At 46.3% G+C, this 23,660-nt stretch overlaps 1 protein-coding gene across 4 annotated transcripts; it reads right to left on the bottom strand.

The window, feature by feature from the left end:
• Nucleotides 1-2,456: 2,456 nt before the first annotated feature.
• Nucleotides 2,457-22,155, bottom strand: USHBP1 (USH1 protein network component harmonin binding protein 1). 4 transcript variants are annotated; one of them, XM_036742368.1, is made up of 16 exons: nt 22,035-22,155; nt 18,926-19,110; nt 18,609-18,680; nt 18,071-18,240; nt 12,051-12,169; nt 11,603-11,742; nt 11,263-11,496; nt 10,761-10,883; nt 9,517-9,605; nt 9,213-9,353; nt 7,625-7,801; nt 7,247-7,496; nt 5,593-5,802; nt 4,437-4,525; nt 4,192-4,314; nt 2,457-3,830 (listed from the first exon to the last, which is right to left on the bottom strand). In XM_036742368.1, exons 3-16 carry the CDS (start codon nt 18,660-18,662, stop codon nt 3,650-3,652), a joined length of 2,100 nt encoding a protein of 699 aa, XP_036598263.1. In that variant the 5' UTR covers nt 18,663-18,680; nt 18,926-19,110; nt 22,035-22,155; the 3' UTR covers nt 2,457-3,649. The 4 variants fall into 4 exon arrangements, with proteins under 4 accessions (XP_036598263.1, XP_036598266.1, XP_036598264.1 ...); XM_036742371.1 differs by lacking the exon at nt 5,593-5,802; XM_036742369.1 differs by lacking the exon at nt 18,926-19,110.
• Nucleotides 22,156-23,660: the final 1,505 nt, after the last annotated feature.

Here is a 23,660-nt window from a genome sequence, read left to right as displayed (position 1 = left end):
GACACCCATAAACTGGGACAGTGTTCAGAGAACAGCAAACTAGAACGGGGAAGCACCTTGACCCTATGCCATATGAAGGAACTGGGGATGTGTAAGCCTGGAGAAGACTCTGTATGTGTGTGTACATGCATACGTATGTGTGCACATATATGCATATGTGTGTGCGTGGGATGGGGGAGAGATATGATCAAAATCTTCAAATATTTGAATAGCTGTGACTCAGAGAAAGGCTGAGCCTTGTTCGGTTTGGTTCCAGAGGGCAAAACCAGGACCTGTAACAGGTACAAGCTGCCAAAAGACAAATTTAGCTAGATATCAGGGGGAAGCTTCCTACCGATGACAGCTTTCCCTAAGTGGAGTGGACTGTCGCAGGAAGGGATCCCGGGGTTCTTCTTCTTCTGAGGCTTCTAAGCAGAGATGATTATAACGATATCATAATAATCACTAGCATTTATTTTGCACTTTAAGGTTTTTAAAGCTCTTTACAAACATTTTCTCCTTTAATCTTCACTGTAACCTTGGCAGTTAGTTGCTATAATTATCCCCATTTTACAGGTGAGGAAACAGGCAGAGAGAGGTTAAGTGACTTGCCCAGCTAGTAGGTTTCTGAAGCAGGATTTGAACTCAGAGCTTGCTGACTCCAGGTTCAGTGTTCTATCTACTGTGTCTCCTGGCTGTATTTGTCCAGTATGTTACTTAGAGTGGGGATTCCTTTTGTGAATGAGTTGGACTTGATGGCCCCTGAGATTCCTTCCAATTCTCAAATTCTGTGATATGAATATAATGCACCATTAATATACCACAAGAAATGGCTCCCTATTGCCTTTAAGATAAAATAAAATTTTTTGTTTCCTAAGCATAACATTCCACCCCCCACCCTTATGCCTTTGCCCAGAAACCCCAACCTAGCCCTGGTAATGTGAATCATTGGGACTGTAGGGTCGCTTGACTCTCCAACATCCTTGAGCTATTTCCACTTGAAGAGGGAGTGAGACAGCATAGTGGTATTAATCTGGATGATCGATCAGGTCTTTGGTGAAGGAACAGGCCCGTCGGAGAGGGAAGGAGATTTGATCTGGCCATTTATGGACTTCACTTTTATGCCAGTCAGGTTCAGTGAAAAGTATCCCATAATCAACATTAGTCTGAATGGGAGCAAAGGACCCTCAGAACAAAATGCACCAAATTCCAATGTTCCCAGGAGGAAAACGTTGGTACTGACACAAGCCATGTTACTGTAAGCTTCCAATATGGAACCTAATTCTCTTTCAAGATGGAGCCTGGAAGATGGGCCCTCAGCTTCTGCTCTGCTGTCCAAGCCTGCTCTTTCTGACTTCATTTTCCTGTCTGTGGCATCACCACTGACCTATTCTCCCGTGTTTATAACCTTTTAAAAAAAATGTTTAGTTTACAACACTCAGTTCCACAAGTTTTTGAGTTCCAAATTTTTCCCCCTTCCTCTCCTTCCTCCTCCCCCCATAACCTTTCTTTAACTTTTCCTAAGCTCTTGTATCTGCCATTTTCCTCCTTGCCATCATCTCTCTTAGATGTATTTCCTCTTTTATCCCCACTGCACTACTGCAGTGTCTTAACAGGTCTTTCTACCTCCACTGCCTCCCCACTTCTATCCATCCATCCACCCATCCATCCTTCATATCACTTCCAAAATAATCTTCCTCATGCATACATAGTTCTGGTCATACATCAACTCTGCTCAGGAATCTTTGGTGGCTCCCTACTGCCTCCAGAATCAAGATTAAACTCCCAAATCTAATCCGAGTGTCAGCCAAGCTGTAAAGGCCACGTAGCAATCTCAGCCTGTGAAGGCTCAACTCCTCACTTCATTTCCCCCTCCCTAACCTACCCTTTGTGTTTTCCTACCTCCATACCTTTGCCCACTCTATTCCTTGTCTTTGGAATGTCCTTATTTTCCCTCCACACTTGTTGAGTTCCTGCCTACTCCATCCAATTCCAATGCCATCTCTGTCTCTTTTTTTTTTTTTGAGGCAATGGGGGAGGGAGTGTTAAGCGACTTGCCCAGCTAGGAAGTGTCTGAGGTTGGATTTGAACTCAGATCCTCCTGACTCCAGGGCTGGTGCTCTATCTACTGTGCCACCTAGCTGCCCCTCCCATCTCCTTTAAGGTGCCTTCTCTGATCTTCCAGTCTATAAGGATTTCCCCTCTGGACCTCAACTCTAATGTACTTCTTTCAGGTTGTACAGAATACATATCTATGTTTATCTTTTTCCTTTCTGTTGGAAACTTCCTCATCTACATTTTTTCTCTCTTCCAGTGCCTAGCACAGTGTTCTGCATACTCTAGGTACATCATGTTTGTGGGAGAGATAACAGAAATCCTACAGAAGCCTAATGCTTGCCTGAAATGACCTGGAGATCCAGTACAGCATCCTGCTTTGGAGCCCGCTAGTTCCCTTTGCCCCTAGACTGAGGCCATGATTAGAGAGACATGATTTATTCAGAGAAACTAGATAACAAAGCCTCATTGGAGCTGCTCCAGCCATTAGGGACTCTGGTGCAGCTGACTCTAGGGAGGTGCTCCAATGCTTAGTGGCTGTCTGACAGAGCCTGTGAGATTAGGATAGGAGAGGGAGAAGTCTTGGGTGGTGGGAATTCAAGAAAAAAGCAAGACCAATATCTCTAAAGAGGGGCCAAGGAATAGAAGGGGAAGACTGGGTAGGGGGTGATGATCAGGACTGGAAGGCAGCAGGAGCCAACTTTTTGTAGAGAAAGTTCCTGGGGAGAGCTGGGTTTGATGGTTTCTCTCTTTTGGTGGTTGGGAGGAGGAGGTAGAGAGGCCCCATACTTTTTCCTGCTCCAAAGCAGAGTGGGTTCTGCCAACCCTGGAAAAGGGGCTTTCTTCCTTCTAAATTTTCCTTGGCCCTTTAAGATGCCCTCTCCTCTCTGGGTCTGCTCAGTGAGCCTTGGACCCTCCTCCTCTCCCATCTGCTCCGAGGGCCTGAGCGGAGGCCTCATTTGTTGGAGCACCAGCTGGTGGGCAAGGAGGGGGCAGAACTGAGTCTGAGCAAACCCTACTACAAAACAGTAGAGAGTACCAGGTAACCAAGGAAGAGAGGCCAAGCCCTCTCTAGGTGGATGTTGGTGTATGCCAGCCCAATACCAGATTCTGACAGAGAGGACCTAGGCTCAAGTCCAGAGAGGGCCTATGCTAGAGTCCAGAGAAGGGGAGCCTGAGGAGGGAGAAAAGAGTCTGGAAGGAGTCCAGGTAGGTGGGCACAGCCTTGCTAGAGGGGTGGATTGGACAGGCTTTGGTTGGTTCTGCCACTCTGCAGCTCCACAGATGATCCATAGACCTTGCCAGGAGCCACAGTAGACACAGGGAGTGCCACCTCTCTATGGACCCTAGTCTAAAAAGACAGGGCCTTAGTTTCCTCATCTGTAAGAAAAAACCACCACGTCTCTTCTAGCTCTTAATCATATGACCTTATCAGAAAGGAGCCCATCCCATCTATGCCCCCCAAACCTCCCCTCCTCAAAGGTGGTAGCAGAGAGAGCCCTGGGTAGAATTGTTTTGTTGGTGCAGAGTGGGTGGGTGGGCACAATTAGGTATGCTGGTGATTAGACAGGGGGTTAAGGATGGGGATGGGGTAGGGAAAAAGAGGCTAGAGTCTCTAGAGAGAAGTCTCTCCCCAGGGCATAAGGACTCTGGAGCCTTCTAAAGCCTGGGCAACTTGGGCCAGGGACTCCAGCTCTTCCTCCTGACAGGCTGCCATCTGCATTATCTGCTGGTCCAGGGTCTGCTGCTGCTGCTCCTGCTTCCGCTGGGCCCCTCGGAAGGCCAGCACCAGGGCACTGTGGGAAGGGAGGCCAGAAGCACTGGAAGAGCCTTCCTAGAGATTCTTCAGTGCCACGTGGGGCCTTCCACACCCAAGTGGAAGGCTTAGATAGATCCTTCTGGGTTCTCTGAACCCTCCCAGCTCGGACTTTTTGTGTTGTAAGGTCCCTCCCAGGTGTGACATTCTGGGTTCAAAGGGCCTGCCCAGTTCTCATGTTCTAGGTTCTATTAAACTGATAGAAGTACCAGAGGGCAGGAACGTGGTCTGCTAACCTTGCATAAGGAGCGCTTGATTCATGAAGTGGGTTAGGATTTGGGGAAGGAGACAAAGTTGGAAGGTGAGGGATTTGGGGAAGTCCAGTTGTTGGCTACACCAACCTGTGGGCTTTGCAGAAGTCATTGGTGAGCTCCACGCACTGGGCTCGCTGGGCCCGCTCATCCTGGGCCATCCGTTCCAGTGAAGCCTGTAGCTCCTTCAGTTGTCCTTGTAACTCCTGGGTCCTGGTACCCCAAAGGTGGGATGGAGGGAGATGGACATATGGGGGCTTCCTCCCTGCCCCCTGCAGCCTATCCTCAGGGCATTCTCCAGTGCCCACCCTTACCCCTTGGAGGGAGGTACCCACCGAGTCAGAGAATTGGTGAGCTCCTGCAGCATGTCCTCAGAGTCCCGGGATCCCCCTAGCCAGGCTGTCTGGTCCCCTTCTCCAGGAGCCTGGGGTAATGACACCAACAGGTCAGCTTTCAAAACACTTTCCTTGAGACAACTCCAGGAAGTACATTGGACAACTATTATCATCCTTATTTAAGAGATGAAGAAAAACTAATGTCCTGACTGGGGGAGTGACTTTTCCAAAGTCACATAGGGTCAATGACAGTCAGTCAGTCAACAAATATTTTAAATGCCAACTATGTGCCAGGTACTATGTTAAGTCCTGGGAATACAAAGAAAGGTTAAAATTTTTTTTTTTAAAAATCAGTCCTTAATCTCAAGGAGGTCAAAAGTCTGGGGTCTAGAGATAAGAGTGTGCAAGGAACAGCATGGAGGTCAGTGTCACTTGATCAAAGAATAGGGGAGAGTTAAATCAGGTTAAATAAGTAGGAAGAGTAGGAAGGTAGGTGGGGCCAGGTTACAAAGAGCTTTGAATATCAAATGTTATTCAGTCATTTTAGTTGCATCCCACTCTTTAGAACCCCATTTGGGGTCTTCTTGGCAAAGACACTGGAGTGGCTTGCCATTTCCTTGATATTCAATAAAGGACTATGTTAATATCAATTGAGATATTGACATCAATAATGTCAATATCAGATAGAGATATGTGATCTCAGAGGTTATCATATCAAGAGAGAAGAGGGCCCAGGATAGAGCCTTGGGGGATACTGGCAATTACTAGGCAGTTCCTGGATGAAGATCCAGCAAAGGAGACTGAGAAGGATTGGTCAGAAAGACAGGAGAACCAGGAGACAGATGTCATGAAAACCTAGAGAAGAGAGTGTCGAGGATAAGAGGGTGAGGGACAGTGTCAGAGACTGCAGAGAGGTGGGGCTGGATGAGGACAGAGAGAAGGCCGTTGGTTCTGGCGATGAAGAGGTCATGGGTGATTTGGGGGAGAGCAGTTCCAGTTGAATTGATGAGGCTAGAAGCTAGGAGTGGCTTTAGTCCCCAGACTCACAGCCTGGGACTCTTTGTACCATATTGTACTGCTTCCAAATCATGTGCGCCTCCACAGAGCCCAAGGCTCAGCTTTCCTCTCCTCTCCTCCCTCCTCCAAAGGTGCTCACCCATGCTCCACAGCTGCTGTCGCTGTCACTGTCACTGCCCCCTGAGCTGAGGGTATCGTGGGGTCTGCCCTGGCCCAGCTGCCACCGAAGCTGCTCTAGGAGCAGGAGATAGAGAGTGCCCTGTGCCCGGTGAGCTGCATCTCTTAGCTCCAGTGCCCGTTTCTCTTTCTTTAGCAGCTGCAGCTTCAGTGTCAGGTCCATCAGGGCCTCCTATGGGCAGAGACATGGACAGAGCTGGGTTCCTCCTTACTGTTCTTCTCCAGGGCTGGGCACTGAGCCCTCCCTGGGGAAAAACTGAGACCTCAAGAGGGCCATTTGGGGCATAAAGAGTGAAGGATAAAACCATAATGTTCAGGCTCCCAGAGACAATATTCAGGGCATTGGCCTGAGTTCCCACCCACCCTTTGGATGACAGTGAGCAGAGGTTTGAAGATAAGAGAAGATAGAGACCTATTTTTCAGTCCCATAACTGTCCTATGTTCTAAGGCTCTCCCAGCCCAGACCTTCCGTGTTTAAAGAGCCCTTCCAGCTCCCACATTCTGGATTCTCAGTCCCACCCCCACTCCCACATCCCAGCTCTAACATTATGTTCTAAGGGCCTGTATTGGGAATCAAGATGGGCTCTTAGCACTTATTCAACCAAGTACCCTTTGGGTTTTTTTTTTGTTTGTTTTTTGTTTTTTTGTCAGGGCAATTGGGGTTAAGTGACTTGCCCAAGGTCACACAGCTAGTAAGTGTGTCAAGTGTCTAAGGCCAGATTTGAACTCAGGCGCCACCTAGCTGCCCTCAACCAAGTACCCTTGAAGAGTTTGGCCTTTGTTTCCTTGATTAAATTAGGAGTCTTTGATGCCCTCCTTGCCTCAAGGGAAAGCCTGTTTTACATGGGTTTGAGTGACGTGTTTGTGACATCAGAGGCTTTTAGACCACGTGGGTTTAAGTCACATTTTTTGTGATGATTTTAGGTCACATAGGTGAGTCACGTGTGACTCACCCATGAGTCCTGAACAAGATATATAAAACCGGAGGTCGGCTTTCTTTTTTTGGAGCTCTGAGCCACAGCAGGAGTGGTGTGTAACTCTGAGCCAGCCTTGTCCAGCTCCCAGCTGAACTCAGATGTTAATGGTTCCTTGGTAACTATGAATTGTATTTGGTCTGTTCATAAATGTATGTTTGTAATTTGTTTGTATTTGCTCTGAAATTCAGGGTGCTGGTTTTTCCCCCTGAGCTGACAGAATGATATTTGTATGTTGTATTAAAGTAAGATTGTTAACCCCTTAATGTTGCTTTCCTTAGTAAAGCAGATCAAAAGAACCTGGGCTTGCAGCATTCTTGTTGTTGGGCTGGTGTTGGTTTTTCACCCCCACAGCAGCTGCTAGCCAAATTGTTGCAACAGGGCCCTCTCAGCCTAACATTCTGATGTTCTTTTATTTCTGACATACTACATTCTAAGGCCCTTCCCAGATCTGGTCTTCTGTGTTCTAAGTTCTCCCTGACCCCGACTCCTTATGAAAATCTCCCTTCTAATATGGCTTCCAAGTATGCTATTCCAATATTCTGTGTTCTGAAGTCATTCCTGCTTCTAAAAGAGTTAGAGGTTAAGGGGAGGAAGGAGAGGGCAGTGAGTAAGCCAGTAGAAGATTATTGGGACACATACCCTCATGGTGGCCAACTCTTGCTGAATCTGTGTCTTTTCCAGCCTTGGCAGCTCCAGGTCAGGCTGAGCCTCCAGCATTGCCTGAAAGATGGCTTCCTCCCGAAGCACACTGGGCCCGTGACCTGGTCTGGGGTCTGGCTCGGGAGGCACCTTCACCAGGGCTTGGTGTGCCCGGAGCCTCCCAATATAACCCTGTAGGAGTGCTGCTACCTCCAGTTCTGTGGGTGCATCCACACTGCTGCCCTCAGGGCTGTGCAAGACAGAGGCTGTGTCACCCTAAAGGGCATCCTTCTGCCATGCCAGCCTAAGCCCCCCATTTTTCTCTTCTCCTTCCAACTCCTGGGATTGGCAGGCACAATTTCCCCTGCATCCCCATACCTTGCATAGACACGAGCCAAGATGCCAGCCTCTGCAGGGTCTTCCTCAGACAAAAGTCGCTGTGCCACTGCCATGGCTGACTTTGTCCTGCCTTCTCTGGCTTGTGGGCCTGGCCCAGTCCTTGTGTCGACTGTCCGTAGAGCCAGCAGCACCCCATAAGCCTCCACACACTGCTCACTGCTAGACACAGGCCTGCTTAGAACATTCTTGGGGCCACCCTCTTCAGCCTCTTGGGAGTCCATGGCCTTCTCCTCCCCTGCTCCCACACCTCTTGCCCCTTCCTGTCATCCCTCATTAACCACCCTTGGCTGGTCTCAGCATCACTTGTGTCTCCAAAACTGATGTTTAAATGACTGAAGCCCTCATTCTGTGGCTAATCTTGTTCTTTAGACCCCTAGCCTAGGGTCATGTTTTTGCCTCTCAGCCTTGGGCTATGTCTCTTCCCACTTCATTCTCAGGTCAGGCACTCTCTGAGTCTAGGACTCTATCTCTTCATACCAAGGCTTCAGTGAGGGTGGTGTTATGTCTCTCCCAGTAAGAGTTGGATCTAACAGGGGATGAACAGGGCCTTGATACAGGCACTGACGTTCAATAGGGGCATGTTTCCTTCTCCCTCTGGCCCCAGAGTGTGATTAGCCACCTGACCTCACCATTTCCTTGCCTGTACCCTGGGCTTCTCTGGTCCTACAGTTACCATGTTCTTCTCCTGGGGACCTATTCCCTATCCGAGAGACATGCAGTCTGGTCTCAAGGACCCATGTCACATGGGATGGCCATGCTGGGAGATGAGCAGTGAAAGCATTTTCCCTCTTACCCCATCCCTGATTAGTCACTGTGTCCTCCGCAGTCCCTTTTCTGATCTAATAACCATCTCCAGATCCCAGATCTCTTCCTCATGTTCCTTCCATCTTCTGATCCTCATTGAAACCTAGCTTTCTCCTGAACTCACTATCTCTTGGTATACCCTCCCAGGCTGGTTGCTCCTTCTCTCACACTCCCTGACCCACAGGACAAAAGAAGAGGAACTGATATACTATGGTTCAGACCCTCCCTCAGCCACCATCACACCATGCAGCAAACAGAACACTGAGTCTGGAACTGGGAAGTTCTAGATTCAAATCCTACTTCAGACTCTTACTAGCTGTGTGACCCTGGGCAAGTCACATGATTTCTCTGAGCCTCAGTTTCCTGACTGGCAAGGTGAATGGGTCAGAATAGGTGGTACTCTTTTTCCAGCTCTAAATCTATGATCCTGGAGGGTCCTTGTTGCTGCCACCTCTGGACAATCAGGTCACTATCCTTTCTTCCCAATAATTTCAGTACCTGGCTTACAGTCTTTTCTACCCTAACCCCTTGATGACTTTAAACATCTTGGATTTCAGTTGCCTAACTTCCCCAATTTCCATGACCTTTGGCTCTAATCTACCTCAACAGTACCCAAGAAAGGTCCTATCTTAGAGATCCCATCTAGATGCTGCCCCACAAAAAAACTCAGACATCTACCCCTGTGCCAGGTAGGATACCTCACTAAATCTATGTAACAAGGGCCCCCTTAAGGCAGCTGCCAGTTTTTACCTTGTTGGCTCACCTGTATTGCAGGGCTAGGCGCAGGGCAGTAGTCTCGGCCTCCCTCTGTCCCAGCTGCATGCTCAGCCCCTCTGAGTAGCCCTTGCAGGATTGCAGGGCCCCCAGCATCATCTGGTTGAAACATTTTAGCCTCTGAATAGTCCTGCGTGGGGAGAGGAAAGAGGAGAGAAAGGATAAAAATAGGGGAGAGATGGATGTGATAACCTAGCCCAAGATTCCTAGCCCACTATCCTGAGAATGAGACAGACTGGGCAGAGACTGACCCCAGCCTGTACCTCCCTAGCCCAAGGGGTCACAGATTTTACCTCCGGAGCTGTTCCATTTGGGCCTCCAGGTCCTGTAGCTCTGGTGTGAGGGCTGCTGGGATCACAGGGCTGGAAATACTTTGTAGTTGCTGTGGTAAGGGGTAAGATGCCCTAAGAGAGTGCCTGAATTTGTGTCCCCACCACTGTGGGGATTCTGGATACCCCAAGGGCCTGAATTCCAGCCTTGACTATAACAGGAATTCTGATTTACCCAGGGAGCATCAGATTAGGGGCAACAGTTGACAGGAGTCCTCTCCTAGCCTAGAATAAGGGAGACAGGAACAGGACAGGACAGGCATTGTTAACTTGGTGTTCAGGCATCTCCAAGGGATCCGTGGATTTTGATAGTGTGTGTGTATATGTGTGTGTGTGTGTGTGTGTGTGTGTGTGTATACATTTTCACTAGCCTTTTTCCTTAGCAATCCTATCTAGTTTATTTTACCCATGTAAGCACATTATTCTCCCACAAGTGAATTGCTCCCAGGGCCTCCATTTTGGGAAAGGGTCCAAGCTTGCCAACCTTCATTCCCTCCTCCTGGTTCCTCTTCTGACTTCATATTTGAGCACCATGCCCTCCTCAGTGGGCATCTTCTCTTCCCCCTTTCCCTTTTCAGCTCCTTTGGCATGTTGTCTTTCCTCATTAGATTGTAAGCTCCTTGAAGATAAGGACTGTCTTTTCGCCTATATTTGTATCCCTGGGCCTTAGTACAGTGCCTGGCACATAGTAAGTATTTAATAAATGCTCATTTCTTTACATTATTCTCAGAAGAAGTCCATCGGCTTCCTCGTCCTGCCAAATTGGTCCATGAGAAAAAACATTAGGAACTCCTGGTATGGGAATCAGCTAGGCGTCGTAGTGGATAAAGCACTGCTCCAGAATCAGGAGGATCCTGGAGACAGGAGGACCTGAGTTTAACTCAGCTTCAGACATTTACTAACTATGTGACCCTGGGCAAGTCACTTGATCCTGATTACCTCCAAACCAACAAAAAGAATTCCTGGTATAGGCAAAAGAACCCTGGACCTGGAGTCAGGATATCTGGGTCTGAGTCCCAGTTCTGCTGCTAACTGGTCATTAAACTGTGGTCAGGTTACCCCTTCTCTCTGAGTCTCAGTTTCTTCATCTGTAAAATGGAGATAATCTTTTCACTGCTTACATCGCAGGACAGTTGTGAGGAAAGGACCTGGTAACCTTTGAGTACCATACAAATGCCAGCTAGGATGGTGATCATTATGGTACCCACCTGGGCCCCCCAGAGCTCCCCATCTGGCCCTGGGCTGCTGGATCTGCTCACGGAGCTGTCCTGGCTAAGGGGGAGCGCTGGAGACAGGCCGAGCTTCAGGAGAGATTCACTCAGCTCCCAGAACTGAAGGGGGAAGGAGGGGCAGGGCAGTGCTGAGTACTAGCAGGCTCTGTCAGCAGCCCATCCCCAACACAGGTTCAATCTCCTGTCCCTCCTCTCCCACCCTGGCCTCTCCCAAGCCCTCTTTTCTCCAAGCACTGTCCTGGTCTCCTTTCATATCTCACCCTTCCCCCCTAAAATGCTTCCCAGCTTAAGACCCCTTCCTCTGAGGGAAGTTGCGTCATTATTTGAGGACTATGTAGTCTGAATTGGGGGGTAAGAAGCTGTATCTCCCTTCTCAAAGAAGAGGTTCCCTGAGAATAGGTATGGAAGTATGCCTTCTCTCTCAGAATGGAGACTCCTTGAGGGCAGGTCCTGGTCTTCCTCCCACTTCAAAACCCACCTGTCTCTGTAGCTTCTCCTTTTCATCTTGAAAGGCCTGTAGGGAGACCCGATCCTGGGCCAATTCCTCTTCCTTGCTTTTCAGAGAATCCCGAAGGCTGGCATTCTGTTCAGTCAGGCTCAGAACCTCCTGTTTGTAGCGAATCCTCTCCTGCTCAGGCATCCCCTCCTCTTGGCCCACGGGGCCCCAGCCCCTGACCAGCTCCTCCAGTCTTTGCAGAGGCCATGGTTTCTCCTGAGAGCCCGTACAGACATAGAGGATCTGACTTTGGACACAGAACCTGAGGCCTTCAACCTCAGGCTTCCTGCAGAAAATCTCTAATTGATTGAGAGATGCTTACCTCATCAGCTTGGTCTTGCTCCTCTGGGCATAGTGTAGTTGAGACCGGGAGTCTGGAGGCCTGCTGTCGACAAGTGGCTGCTGCCTTCTCCAAGGACTCAACCGCCTGCTGCAGAGCCAGGTACAGGTTGGGGCCATGACCTAGGAGTTGGAACCAAGGAATCCTGAACTCTAAGGGTTATTGGAGGGGGTGGGGCGGGGGTGGTGAATATATGCTGTAATATTAGGAGATCTGAGGGAGAGAGGCTGAAACTTGGATGGGGATGGGATGGGACAGGAACCTCTAGGAAGAGGTACGAAGTGTAGAGTTGCCTCAAGTGAATTCCATGAGTTATAGGGATTGAAGGTTAGGGGGAGAGGGGATATTAAATGATAGTTTAAGGCAGGTTGGAAATTTTAACAACCCTCTGAGACAGTAACAAGCCCTCCAGAGTGTGAAGGGAGCTCACCTTCCTGGGCATCCTCTTCTGAGGGCTGGTAGAATTGAGAAGGGGGTGAGGTGGGCATCATGAGCAGCTTTCCAGAAGTTAGGTGGCTGCTGGGCTCTGAGGCTTCTATCTGCCCATCCCTAAAGAAACCAAGGCCCGGGACACTGGGACCATGAGATCACATGCTCTCCCTATTGTACCCCCTACTCTCTCTCACATTCATTCCTCCATTCACCAGGTCATTTTCTCCTGATGGTCCTGGGAGAGAAGGCAGCGAGACACCGAGTCTTGGGGCCTGGGGTGCTTTGTTCCAAGGACAAAGAAGCCTATACCCAGGGACAGAGGGGGCCCTGGGGGGGGGGACAAAGAAGAATGGAGAAGGAGGAAGCCAGAAGGAAAATATAAGGAGTGTATAAATATATATGCATGCATCCACATGCATCTATGGGTACCTGCATGTATAGTCATGTATGAGGCATGAGCATCTGTGTAGAAAGGGAATCATTTTGTTCCCATGGAGAAGCAGGGCAAAGTTCACCATCCCAGTAGTTCTCCAGCCAGCCCAGACCCTGTGACTTCCACGGAACTCCAGGGGCCTGATGGGAGCTTCACCTATCTCATTCAAAATTTAGCTAATTATAGCCTCTGGGCTGACTTATGATAACCTCAGGAATGTGTATATCCTTTTACCTTTGGTAAAGGGCTTTACAGACATCATAATTCTCTGATCGTAATTCTGATAAGTATTAGATGGGGGTGGAGAACTAGACCAGGAGAAAATGTTTTGGTCTTTTTTTAATAGTTTTTAAAAAGTCTAAGGGCTAGTCTCAGTGGGCAGGGGAGAGGCAGGAAGGAGAGAGAATTTGGAACTCAATTTTAGAAAAACAATGCTAAAAATTAAATATATATATATGGGAAATATTTAACAAAATAAATACAAATATAATTGGTTTAGAAAGTCTAAAAGCTAGACTAGCCACCCCGATTGGGGTAGCTGAATGGGTCTGCAATACAAAAGAGCTGATAGGTATCTCGGCCTCGTAGAAGAAAAAGCCTCACTGCAGTTGGAGGCCAGCAGATGGCAGCAGAGAGCAGCATGGAGCAGAGATGCCCAGACCAGTGTCATAGCAGAAAGACCCCAGTTTACCAGGACCCAGCTCAGCTCTCCCGATGACCTCCTAGGGGACATCAGTGACTGCGGAAGGGGAGACCCTAGTGGTCCCTCCTGTGCATGGGACCCAGTGCCTGGCCCATGGTAGGCACAAGCTTAGTAAATATCCTTCCCAGGCTGGATCTACCTCCTTCCCCACTGGCAATGTGGTAGCCAGTGAGGACGATCTCCCTCTGTGTGGGTGGGGAGCCTCATTTTGCTATGCATTTGGTTGAACGTCTTTTACTTTGAACTAGTGAGCCCTTGCTTGGAGTAGATGCTGACTGACAAAGTGCTTCAAACCTGGGGTAACTTTCCAGGGGCCTACAACTAACTAGTATGAATCCCTCCCTCTATGTGGCTGATCTCATAGGGGCAGCAACTTAAAGTTGGAAAGAAAAACCTGGCTTTATGTCCTAATTCTGAAGACTCTAGCAAGTCAAGTAACCTCTGTGAGCCTCAATTTCCTTATCTGTAAAATGGGAGTCCTGATAAATCAATAAAATAAATACATAAATGAAAAATACATAATTTAAAAATTATGTAAAATGCTCTGTAACTTTTTAAGCACTATACCAGGGGTGGGGAACCTGTGGCCTTCTGGCCACATGTGGTCTTCTACATCCTTAAATGCGGCCTAAATCCTAAAGAATTTGTTCTGTAAAATTTGGATTCGGTCAAAAGGCTGCACCGTGTACTGGCCTCGAAGTTGGGGGGCCTGGTTGTGAATCCTAGCTCTGCCATTTACTTTCTGGGTAACTGTCGCTGAAGGTTTGTGAACCTCAGTTTCCTCATCTGTAAAATCGGGGATGATATGACTTCTAAGTCCCTTCCTGCTCCAAATCTGTGATCCTATAGTTCTTTCTCTCTGCTTTTTCTTTTGTAACCTCAATCACTCTCAGGTCACCAATTCACCTCTATACAGGTGATACCCAAACCTGTAACCAGAGGCAGCTGGGAGGCAACATGGTTCACAGAACCCTGGACCTGAAGTCAGCAAGACCTGAGTTCAAATCTGATCACAGACACCTAATAGTTGCGTAACTGTAAGCAAGTCGCTTAACCTCTGTTTGCCACATTATCCTCAGCTATAAAGCAGAGAATAAATAGTACCTACCCCCAATGGTTTTTATGAGGATCAATTGAGATAATATTTGGGGTTTTGTAAGTGCTTAGTACAGTGCCTGACACATAGTAGGCACTATATAAATGCTTGTTCTCTTCCCTTTCCCTCCCCTGTATCTCCAGCCTTGACTTATCATCTGAATTCCAGACTTGAATCGCCAACTAGACATCCCATCAGCACCTCCAGCTCAACACGTCCCAAACCAGCTTCGTTATCTTTCTCTACAGACTTGCCCTTCCTTGTGACCTAATTGTTCCTGTCTGACCATTCAGTTGGTTTCCCCATCTTCAGAAATGTCAAGCTGCTTTTTACTCTTCCTTCTCTCACCTTGAATTCCAAATCAATTAATAATTATAATTGCAACTAATAATCACGATTACAATGACTAATTATAGTAATTAAATTATCAATTACAGCTCTTGTGTCCATGCCCTCTCCTCTGTTTCTATGGCCATCTCCATACTATAGGCTCTCATTGACACTCAGCTATAACTATTGCAATACGTTCCTTACAGGTCTCCTGGCTTCCACTCTCTCCTCCCTCAAATCCATCCTTCGTACAACTATTAGCATAGTCCCCCTTGTGCATAAATCTGGTTGTGTCCTTCCACTTCTCAAAAATCTTCAGTGGCTCCCTGTTACTTCCTAAGCAAATCAATTAACAAGCATTTATTAAATGCTTACTATGTGCTAGATACTATGCTGGGTCCTGAGTATACAAAGACAAAAAAAAAGTCCTTGATCTCAAAGAGATTACAATCTATCAGACAGGACATCATGTGTATGTGTATAAAGTAAGAACAAAGTGACCTTTTGGGAGGAAGGGAGAGCATTAACAGCTAGGGGGTGGGAGATAGCTGGATGGTACAGTGGATAGATTCCTGGACTAGGAATTGACCTGAATTCAAATCCAACCTTGATCATTTACTAACCGTATGACCCTGGGCAAGTCATTTAACCTCTGTCTGCCTCAGTTTCTTTGTCTGTAAAATGGGGACAATAATAGCACCTACCTCTCAGAGTTGTTATAAGAACAAAATGAGATGATGCTTGTAAAGCGCTTTGCCAGCCTGAATGTACAATGTAAATTCTAGGTATCATCATCAGGAAGGCATTCATGCAGAGATGATGCATGAGTTCAGTGGGGAAGGCAACAAGGAATTCCAAGGAGAATTCAGGTGAAGTTCAAGCTGTTCTCTGCATTCCAAGTCCTTCAGAACCCGGCATGGTCCCCTCTGTCCAATCTTGGCTTCCTCTTCCCCCTGCCACATTCTATGCTGTGCTCTAGTTCCACTGGACAATTCCCTGCCCCCCGGACATGCGTTATGTTTCCACGCCTCAGTGCTTAGGTTCGCTCTGCCCTCACCTAGAATGCTTTCCCTCTCTCTCACCACCAGATGACTCCTAGCTATTCTTTAAAATCGAATTCAAATGCTACCACCCCTAGGAAATTTCCTTCCCTTGTGCCCAGCTGTCCCTCCCCCAGCTCCTCATTTGGCAAGAGCTTTCTGCAACAGGCCTTACATAGCCCTTTAAAAAATAATTCTCCAAGGCTTTTATGTGTGTGTGAGAGAGACAGAGAGAAAGAGACAGAGACAGAGATAGAAAGAGAGAGAGATACAGAGACAGAAAGAAAGAGAGAGATAGAAAAAGAGACAGAGAGAAAGAGATGAGAGAAAGAAAGAGATAGAGATGCAGAGGAGACAGAGATAGAGAGAGATAGAGACAGAGAGACAGAAAGGAAGAAAGAAAGAGACAGAAAGGGGGAGACAGAGAGAGAGAAAGAGAATCTGTGGTTTCATTGGTGTAGGGAATACCTCAATGAAGAAACTCCTTCTGTTATTATAGGTCAGCACTCTGTCTCTCTCTCCACATTTAGAAAGTGACTTGGTTAGAGTCATGCAGCTAATATGTGTGAGAGGTTGAGTCTCCTGGCTCGGAGGCCAAGCCTTTCTCCTCCATACCCTGGTGCTTTTCATGTATCTGTCTCTATCTACATAGAGATATATTTAAATATATATATAGAAATATATAATATATATTATAAATATAATATATATAGAAATAAATATATAGAAATCTATAGGTATAGACACATGTATGTCTACATTCTAAGATTCTGTATTAATCCCATATTGGTTGTAGTCTATTATTCTATGTTTTCCTATATTGCATATATTCTAAGATTCTTTAAATGTATTTATATGCCTATATTTTATATTACAGCTATTATATCTATTCTAAGTTTCTATGAATATATACACATATTCTAAAGTTCTATAAATATATTTGTATATATTTATAATTATAATACAATATAACAAATTATTATAATTATTATATTTTCTATTATATAGTCTAAGTCACCATAAATACATGTGCATATATTCTAAGATTCTATATTAATGCTATATTAGTCTATACTCTTATTCTAAACATTTCTATATCGTATATAAAATGCTATATTTTAAGATTTCATATTCTATATTAGTCTATATTCTGTTATTGTGTATATTTCTATATTATATATTCTAACATCCTATAAATATGTTTATATCAATATATTATATTAGAACTATTTTATATGTATGCGTGTATATGTATGTATATATGTAGGTGTGTACACATATGCGTATATATGTGTGTATATATGTGTGTGTGTGTATATATATATATATATATATATATATACACATAGCATGCTAAGACTATATCAAATTGTGTTTACTTATTGCCCCTTATTTACTTATAGAAGCCCTGTGGCATAGCAGACAGAGGGTAAACTGACTGTGGTGACCTGAGTCACAGTCCTTTCTCTTGCACATCCTGGCTCTGTGATTCCATGAAAATCACCGAACTTCTCAATGCTCCAGGAAACTCTTCAGGATGACACCTGGCCAAGAAGCTGTCCCTCCCCCCTGACCGCTCCATGATAGAGGAAGTCCCTCAGCCTGTGCTGCCTCACCTGTAAAATCCCAGGTCCTGTAGCCATCCCTTTCCCTGTTACAACCACCTATGGTTGAGTTGTCCCTTTCTGTATTGTGGGCTCCATGAAGACAGAGAATCCTTATGGAAACCTAGTAACTCTTCCAACGCCCAGAACCTAGCGCTACACACAGTGCGTGCGCACGCGCACTTAATCACTGATAGTTGTATTGTCTTGCATGAGGGTCTTGTGTTGAAAGAGCTTGCTCAGCACCAGGTAAAAATTGGACCTGTTGACCTTCAAAAGCTGAGATTCTGTGATTAAATAATCAGAGAAATGACCAATAATATGTTTTTTAAAAGGAAAAAGTCAACAATTACAAATCATTCAAAGAGAGTAAAATTCTTTCCTGAGTCACAGAGTCGCTGAGAGGGTCCTTAGAACACAGAGCTAGGAGGGCTCTTAGAACACAGACCATCAGAGCTGAAAGCGGCCCTAGAACACCTAGTGTCAGAGCTGGGAGGGGGCTTAGAACACAGTGTCGGAGATAGCAGGGGTCCCAGAACGCAGACTATTAGAGCTGGGAAGAGCCCTTCCCTGGGAGGGCCCTTAGAAGGGGGAATGTCAGAGCTGGGAAGGCCCTTAGAACGTGAAATGGCAGAACTGAAAAGGAATCTTGGAACAGAGTACACAAAGTCAGAGCTGGGAGAAACTTTAGAAAGCCTATAATCCAGCTTCCTCCCTGTAAAGTTGGAGCTCGGAGTAGTAAGACGTGATGGGAGGTGTGAGTAGCCCTTGCATACCTTTCTGCCCTTTGCCTCCCCCAGCCCCAGTCCTACCTGGGTCTGTCCAGCTGTAGACAGTCGCTCCGGCTGCTCGGCTCTTTGGTGGTGACCTGGTGCTCTGCCAGTGACTCTTCCTGGGGCAGCCTGGGTGCCTGCTCTGGCCCGACACTGCTTCCCATGGTGTCTGCCTCTTCAGTGCTCTCCACCACAGGGTCCAGCTCCCCCTGCAAGCACCCTTACCCTTGGGCATGGGGTTCTGAGTCCCAGTGGACTCTGACATCCTGTGTCAGTGTTGTGGGTCATGGAGGGGACACTCTGGTCAAGGCATGCTGGGGATACCTCCATGGGGCAGAACCTAAGGTTCAGGATTTTCTGGGAAGATGAGGGTTTTAGAGGGGGCAAACAGGACCCCAGGCTAAAGCTTGGGAGGTGGGGAGAGGACTCCAGAGTTAGGCCAGCCCAGGGGCCTCTCCATTCTTCCCAACCCCACCCTGCCTGACAGAGGGGGAGGTGGCCTCACTCGGCCTCTCTTCCTGTTTTTAAGAAGAATAAAGAGAAGGCATCGGCCAGTCCAGGGATCACTGTCACTCACTGGGGGTGGTGCCCTCCCCCGCCGGCTTCGGGGTCTAGTAGCTCGGCTGCTCATCTTTGGTTTGGGCCTGGCCTGTGGGGGACAGAGAAGAGGTGGGCCCAGCTAACATCCCCCGAGTCTGTTTCTGTCCAGTCATTCATCCCAAAGGCTTTGGCCCTATGACCTTTGTTTTGTTGGACCTTGGTTCTCAGTGTCCCATCCCCACCCAAACAAACTCATCCTCCTGATTCTCCTGTTTCTGTCACTAGCACTACCACCCTCTCAGTCTCCCTAGTGTGAACTGTCAAAGGCTCCTCCCCATCATCTTTTTTCCTTACCCAGCCACGCTCATCAGGTCAAGTCTTTGAATTGAATCTTCCAACCAGACAACTGGGACAGAATCAGACCAGAGCTCTCCTCTTCCTTACCTGGTATGGCTACTTACTTTACCATACCTTTCAGCTCAGGGTGAGCTTAGGCCATGTGATAGTCACTGGCCCAGCAAGAAATATAGAAGACATCCCTGGAAGAGGCAGGCAGAGGTCTTAGAAGGAGGTTTACACATGATACCCAAGGGTTCTTAAGATTTTTTATATCCTGGACCCCTTTGGAAGTCATTCTGGTGAAACCTATGGACCCCTTCTCAGAATAATGTTTTTCAATGCATAAAAATAAAAAATAAAAATATAGAGGATTACAAAGGAAACCAATTACATTAAAATGAAGTTGTCTATATATATATGTATATATATATATACACACAGAGACATGCACATATATACATATGTATACACTTATGCACACATACATATACGTATATGTAAATGCATGGACTCCCAGGAATATATCTGCAGACCCCCTAGGGAGTCCATGGGCCCAAGGTTAAGAATCCCTGCCCTACAGAACCAGGAGAACTTGTACACAGTAATAGCAACATTGTGCAATGATCAACTTTGATAGACGTAGCTCTTCTCAGCAATACAACGATCCAAGACAATTCCAAAGGACTCGATGAAAAATGCCATCCACATCCAGAGAAAGAACTCTGGAGTCTGAATTCAGATCGAAGCAGACTATTTTCTCTTTTTTTTTCTCGTGGTTTTTCCCTTTTGTTCTGATTTTTCTTTCACTAATGCGGAAATACGTTTAATATGATTGTACAGGTATGGCCTGTGTTAGATTGCATGCCATCTTGGGGAGGGCATAGGGGAGGAAGGGAAATTTAGAACTCATAATCTTGTAAAAGTGAATACTGAAAACTAAAAATTAATTAATTTAAAAAAGAATCCCTGCTCTAACAACCTCCTTTTCTACCAAAACTGGGGATATTTTGCTCACCCTGATATCCTCACATCTGATAGCTGCCTGCTCCATGCAACCCCATGCCTCACTGACCTGGATTTCTGACTTCTGGTAGGGGTGAGTGACACCCTTCATCACTGCCTGCTTCCCCTGTCCCAGAATTCAGCAGATGTCCTTCTCTTCCCGAGTCCTCGTACACAAATCAGTCTCCCAAACCAATCCCCCTGCCTGCTTCTAGCCTCTCCCCCTCCAATCTCTTAACACTTAGCACAGTGCTTGGTACATAGTAAATGCTTAATAAAGGCTTTTCATTTCATTTCATCCTCTTCCAGAAAACTTTCACTTGTCATCATTTGCTAGTATTCTCTCCCTTCTCAAATGATCTTTCATTAAACATGTCTGTGCACGTACTGAATCCCACAAAAAAGCAAATTCTTTGAGTGCAGAATGGTCCCTTTTTGTCTTTGTATCCCCAATACTTAGTTCATTGTAGCTCATAAATGCCTTTTAAATGCTCATTGAATTTAATTGCTGAATCTTCCTAAAACTCAGCTTTGGTCATGTCCTTCCTCTCATTTTCTGTGGCTCCTTATCACTCATGGGAGAAACAGCTCGACTCCTTAGCCATGAATTCCAAGTTCTCTCCCTGTCTCTTCCTCTACCAAAAATTTAGGAGCATTCCTCCTTCCCATCTTTCAACATACATTTACTGGGGGCTATGGGAAAGACAGGGCTAAGAATTTACTGTCTAGCTGGGAAAATAGCTTTGTTCTTCCATCCACAGAATTACAATGTAAGACCACAAGAGAGGTAGATGGGGTCTCAGAAGAGAGAGAGATCATTTCTGATAGGGGTGGGGTGGAGCTGGTAAGACTTCTTGGAGAAGATCACATTAGAACTGAGACAGCAAAGGCAGGATATTAACAGGCAGAGTTAGAGGAGGAGGCATTTTCTTCTACAGGATTCTCAGAACATCCCATGGGAGTTTCATCTCCCCAGCCTGACTACAAGCTCCCCAAGGGCAGAACCCACTGCTTTCCTTTCCCCTGCCTTTCCTCATACCTCACAGGCTGCCTGGCACTGGGCTGGGCATACACTGGGCATCAATAAATGCTAGGATGGTCATTTGAGGAGAACTTTATCCTAAGATAGGAATGGCTAAAGTTAATTTGGCCACCGACTCTCTCTGTGACCTGAGGCAAGTAACTTGCCCTGTTTGGGCCTCAGGTTTCTTATCTGTAAAATAGCATGTACTACATGACCTCTTTTTAAGGTCCCTTCTAGTGCTATAGGTTAACAGTTTGTGGCGAGATCATCATATCACCTGGTCCAGTGGTTCTTGATCTGTGGGGCTGCAGAACTCCTGTCAATTTCAAAGTTATTGCAAAAGCTCCATCTCATGGAATGACTGACTCAGCGTAACAAATGAGTAAATAATTTATCTTCTGCAGGCTAAACAAATCTTTTTGCCCATATGTATATATTATTTATTAAAATATACGTCATGATTAGTAAAATGCAAATTCATTTTGAATATATATATTTTCTCAACCAATGGATACAAATAATGGCACCACTTTTCATGCAGGGGGTCTTCATCCTTGAAAAGGATGGGAACCACTGACCTAGACCAAGTCCTTCTTTTAACAGATGAAGAAACTCAGGATCAGATTAGGGAAGCGATTTGCCTAAGGTCACACAGGTAGTAAATATCAGAGCTTTGAAAAATCTTCCATTGGTGGAAGTTCTGGGGCTATGCCCAGAGTAGGAAGGGGAAGAGGGCTTTTGGAAGCTGAGAAAAGCCCCAGTGTACATCTGGTTGGAAGACACTTATCCTTCTGGCAAGGGTGAATTGGGGCTTCAGAGCTCCCATTCTACCCAGCCTCATTACCCTGGGAGTTACCAGAGCTGCAGTGGATGTAAATACTGGATCCTAGCTCACAGATTACCCTCCAGCCTGCATTTACCAGACTCACACCAAGGGCCCAACACAGTCCCCCATCACCCTTGTTCCCTTTTCTTTACAAGGTCACAAGGGGGTCCAGATGCCCAAAGCCAAGAGTTAAGATAGGACAGAGAGATTACAACACCCGCTGCTGAGCCCTAAGGCAGGGCTCCCCAGACCCTCCCAGATATAATGGGTACCTCTGGCTCACAGTGGGGTCATCAGGTGAAGGAAAGCTTCAAGGGGCCAGTACTCTCCCAGGGCTCCCCGTTACTGGCAGAGTGAAAGCCCAGACCACCAGACAGACTAGGAGGACCATCACTGTCAACAGCAGGTCAAGCCAGTGGCGGAAAGACCTGGGGCTGGACTCAAGGAAGTAGGATACCACCTCCCCCATGTCACGTGGGTCCCTATTGTGTAGCTTCCTCCCCAAGGGCATCTGTTCCCAAACACCCTAGGACCAAAGGCAAGGAAGGAAGTGAGGGAGGAGAATTGGGGAGTGGGGGGAAACCTGAAAGGATGAGAAACAGGGAAAGAACTAAGGGTGTAAGAACTAAAGAGTAAGATGAGGCAAAACCTGGGAAGTGAGGGGTGAGGATGAAGAAGTGAGAACCAGAAAAAACTGGAAGGATAAGAATGGGAGAAAAATTTGGGAAGCAAGAATGGGAAGAGAACTGGGAGAATGGAAATGGGGAGACCAGGAAGGATAGAACAAAAACAATAAGTGGATAATTGAAAGTCAAGATAACTGAGGGAATAGTACGAGAGCGATAAGTTCAAGCAGCCAGGTGTGGATGGACACTATACTGTCTATACTGATGATATTCTAGAACAAGGTTGGCAGATACAACTGCTGAGCAGTGGCTTACACCAAGGGCCCAACACAGTCCCCCATCATCCTTGTTCCCTTCTCTTTACAAGGCCACAAGGGGGTCCAGATGCCCAGTTAACGATCACTAAAAGTTCTGGGAGAACAGGAGGGGTCCCAGAAGATTGGAGAAAGGCAAATGTCCTAACTTCCAATGAGCCACCGAGCTTGACTCCATTCCTGGAAAAATTCTAGAACATATTGTAGCACCGTTTCCTTTTTTTTAAAAAAAATTGATTAGTTTATTTTTAGTTTTCAACATTTATAGATTTTGAGTTTTAAATTTTCTCCCCCTTCCTCCCCTCTTCCCTTACCAAGATGGCGTGCGATCTGATATAGGCTGTACTTATACATTTATATTAAACATATTTTCACATTAGTCATGATGTAAAGAAGAATCAGAACTAATGGGAAGAACCACAAGAAAGAAGAAAGAAAATAAAACAACAGAAGAAAAGAGAGAGCAAATAGTATGCTTCCATCTGCATTCAGACTGCATAGTTCTTTCTCTGGACATGGAGAGCATTTTCCATCATGAGTCTTTTGGAGTTGTCTTAGATCCTTGCATTGCTGAGAAGAGCTAAGTCTGTAGAAGTCAGTCATTGCACAATGTGGCTGTTATTGTGTACAGTGTTCTCTTGGTTCTCCTCATTTCACTCAGTATCAGTTCATATACGTCTTTCCAGGTTTTTCTGAAGTCTGTCTGCTCATCATTTCTTACAACACAATAATATTCCATTACATTCATATGCTACAACTTGTTCAGCCATTCCCCAATTGATGGACATCTGTAGCCCCTTTTCCAAGGCTATTTCTGCAACTCTCACTTACATTGGTAGGGTTGGTCTCCAGAGGACAGGTGCTATTACTAATTTTAGGGATCTAGGGATAACCCTGAGGGGTTAACTACTAGTACTTTGTTCACAAGCCCCCATTTCGAATCAGTCAGACTCAATTT

The sequence above is a fragment of the Trichosurus vulpecula genome, chromosome 1 (assembly GCF_011100635.1).
Source record: "Trichosurus vulpecula isolate mTriVul1 chromosome 1, mTriVul1.pri, whole genome shotgun sequence".
Classification (NCBI taxonomy): domain Eukaryota; kingdom Metazoa; phylum Chordata; class Mammalia; order Diprotodontia; family Phalangeridae; genus Trichosurus; species Trichosurus vulpecula.
Note: the sequence above shows the minus strand (reverse complement) of the source record. Positions and strands in the feature narration are given on the sequence as shown.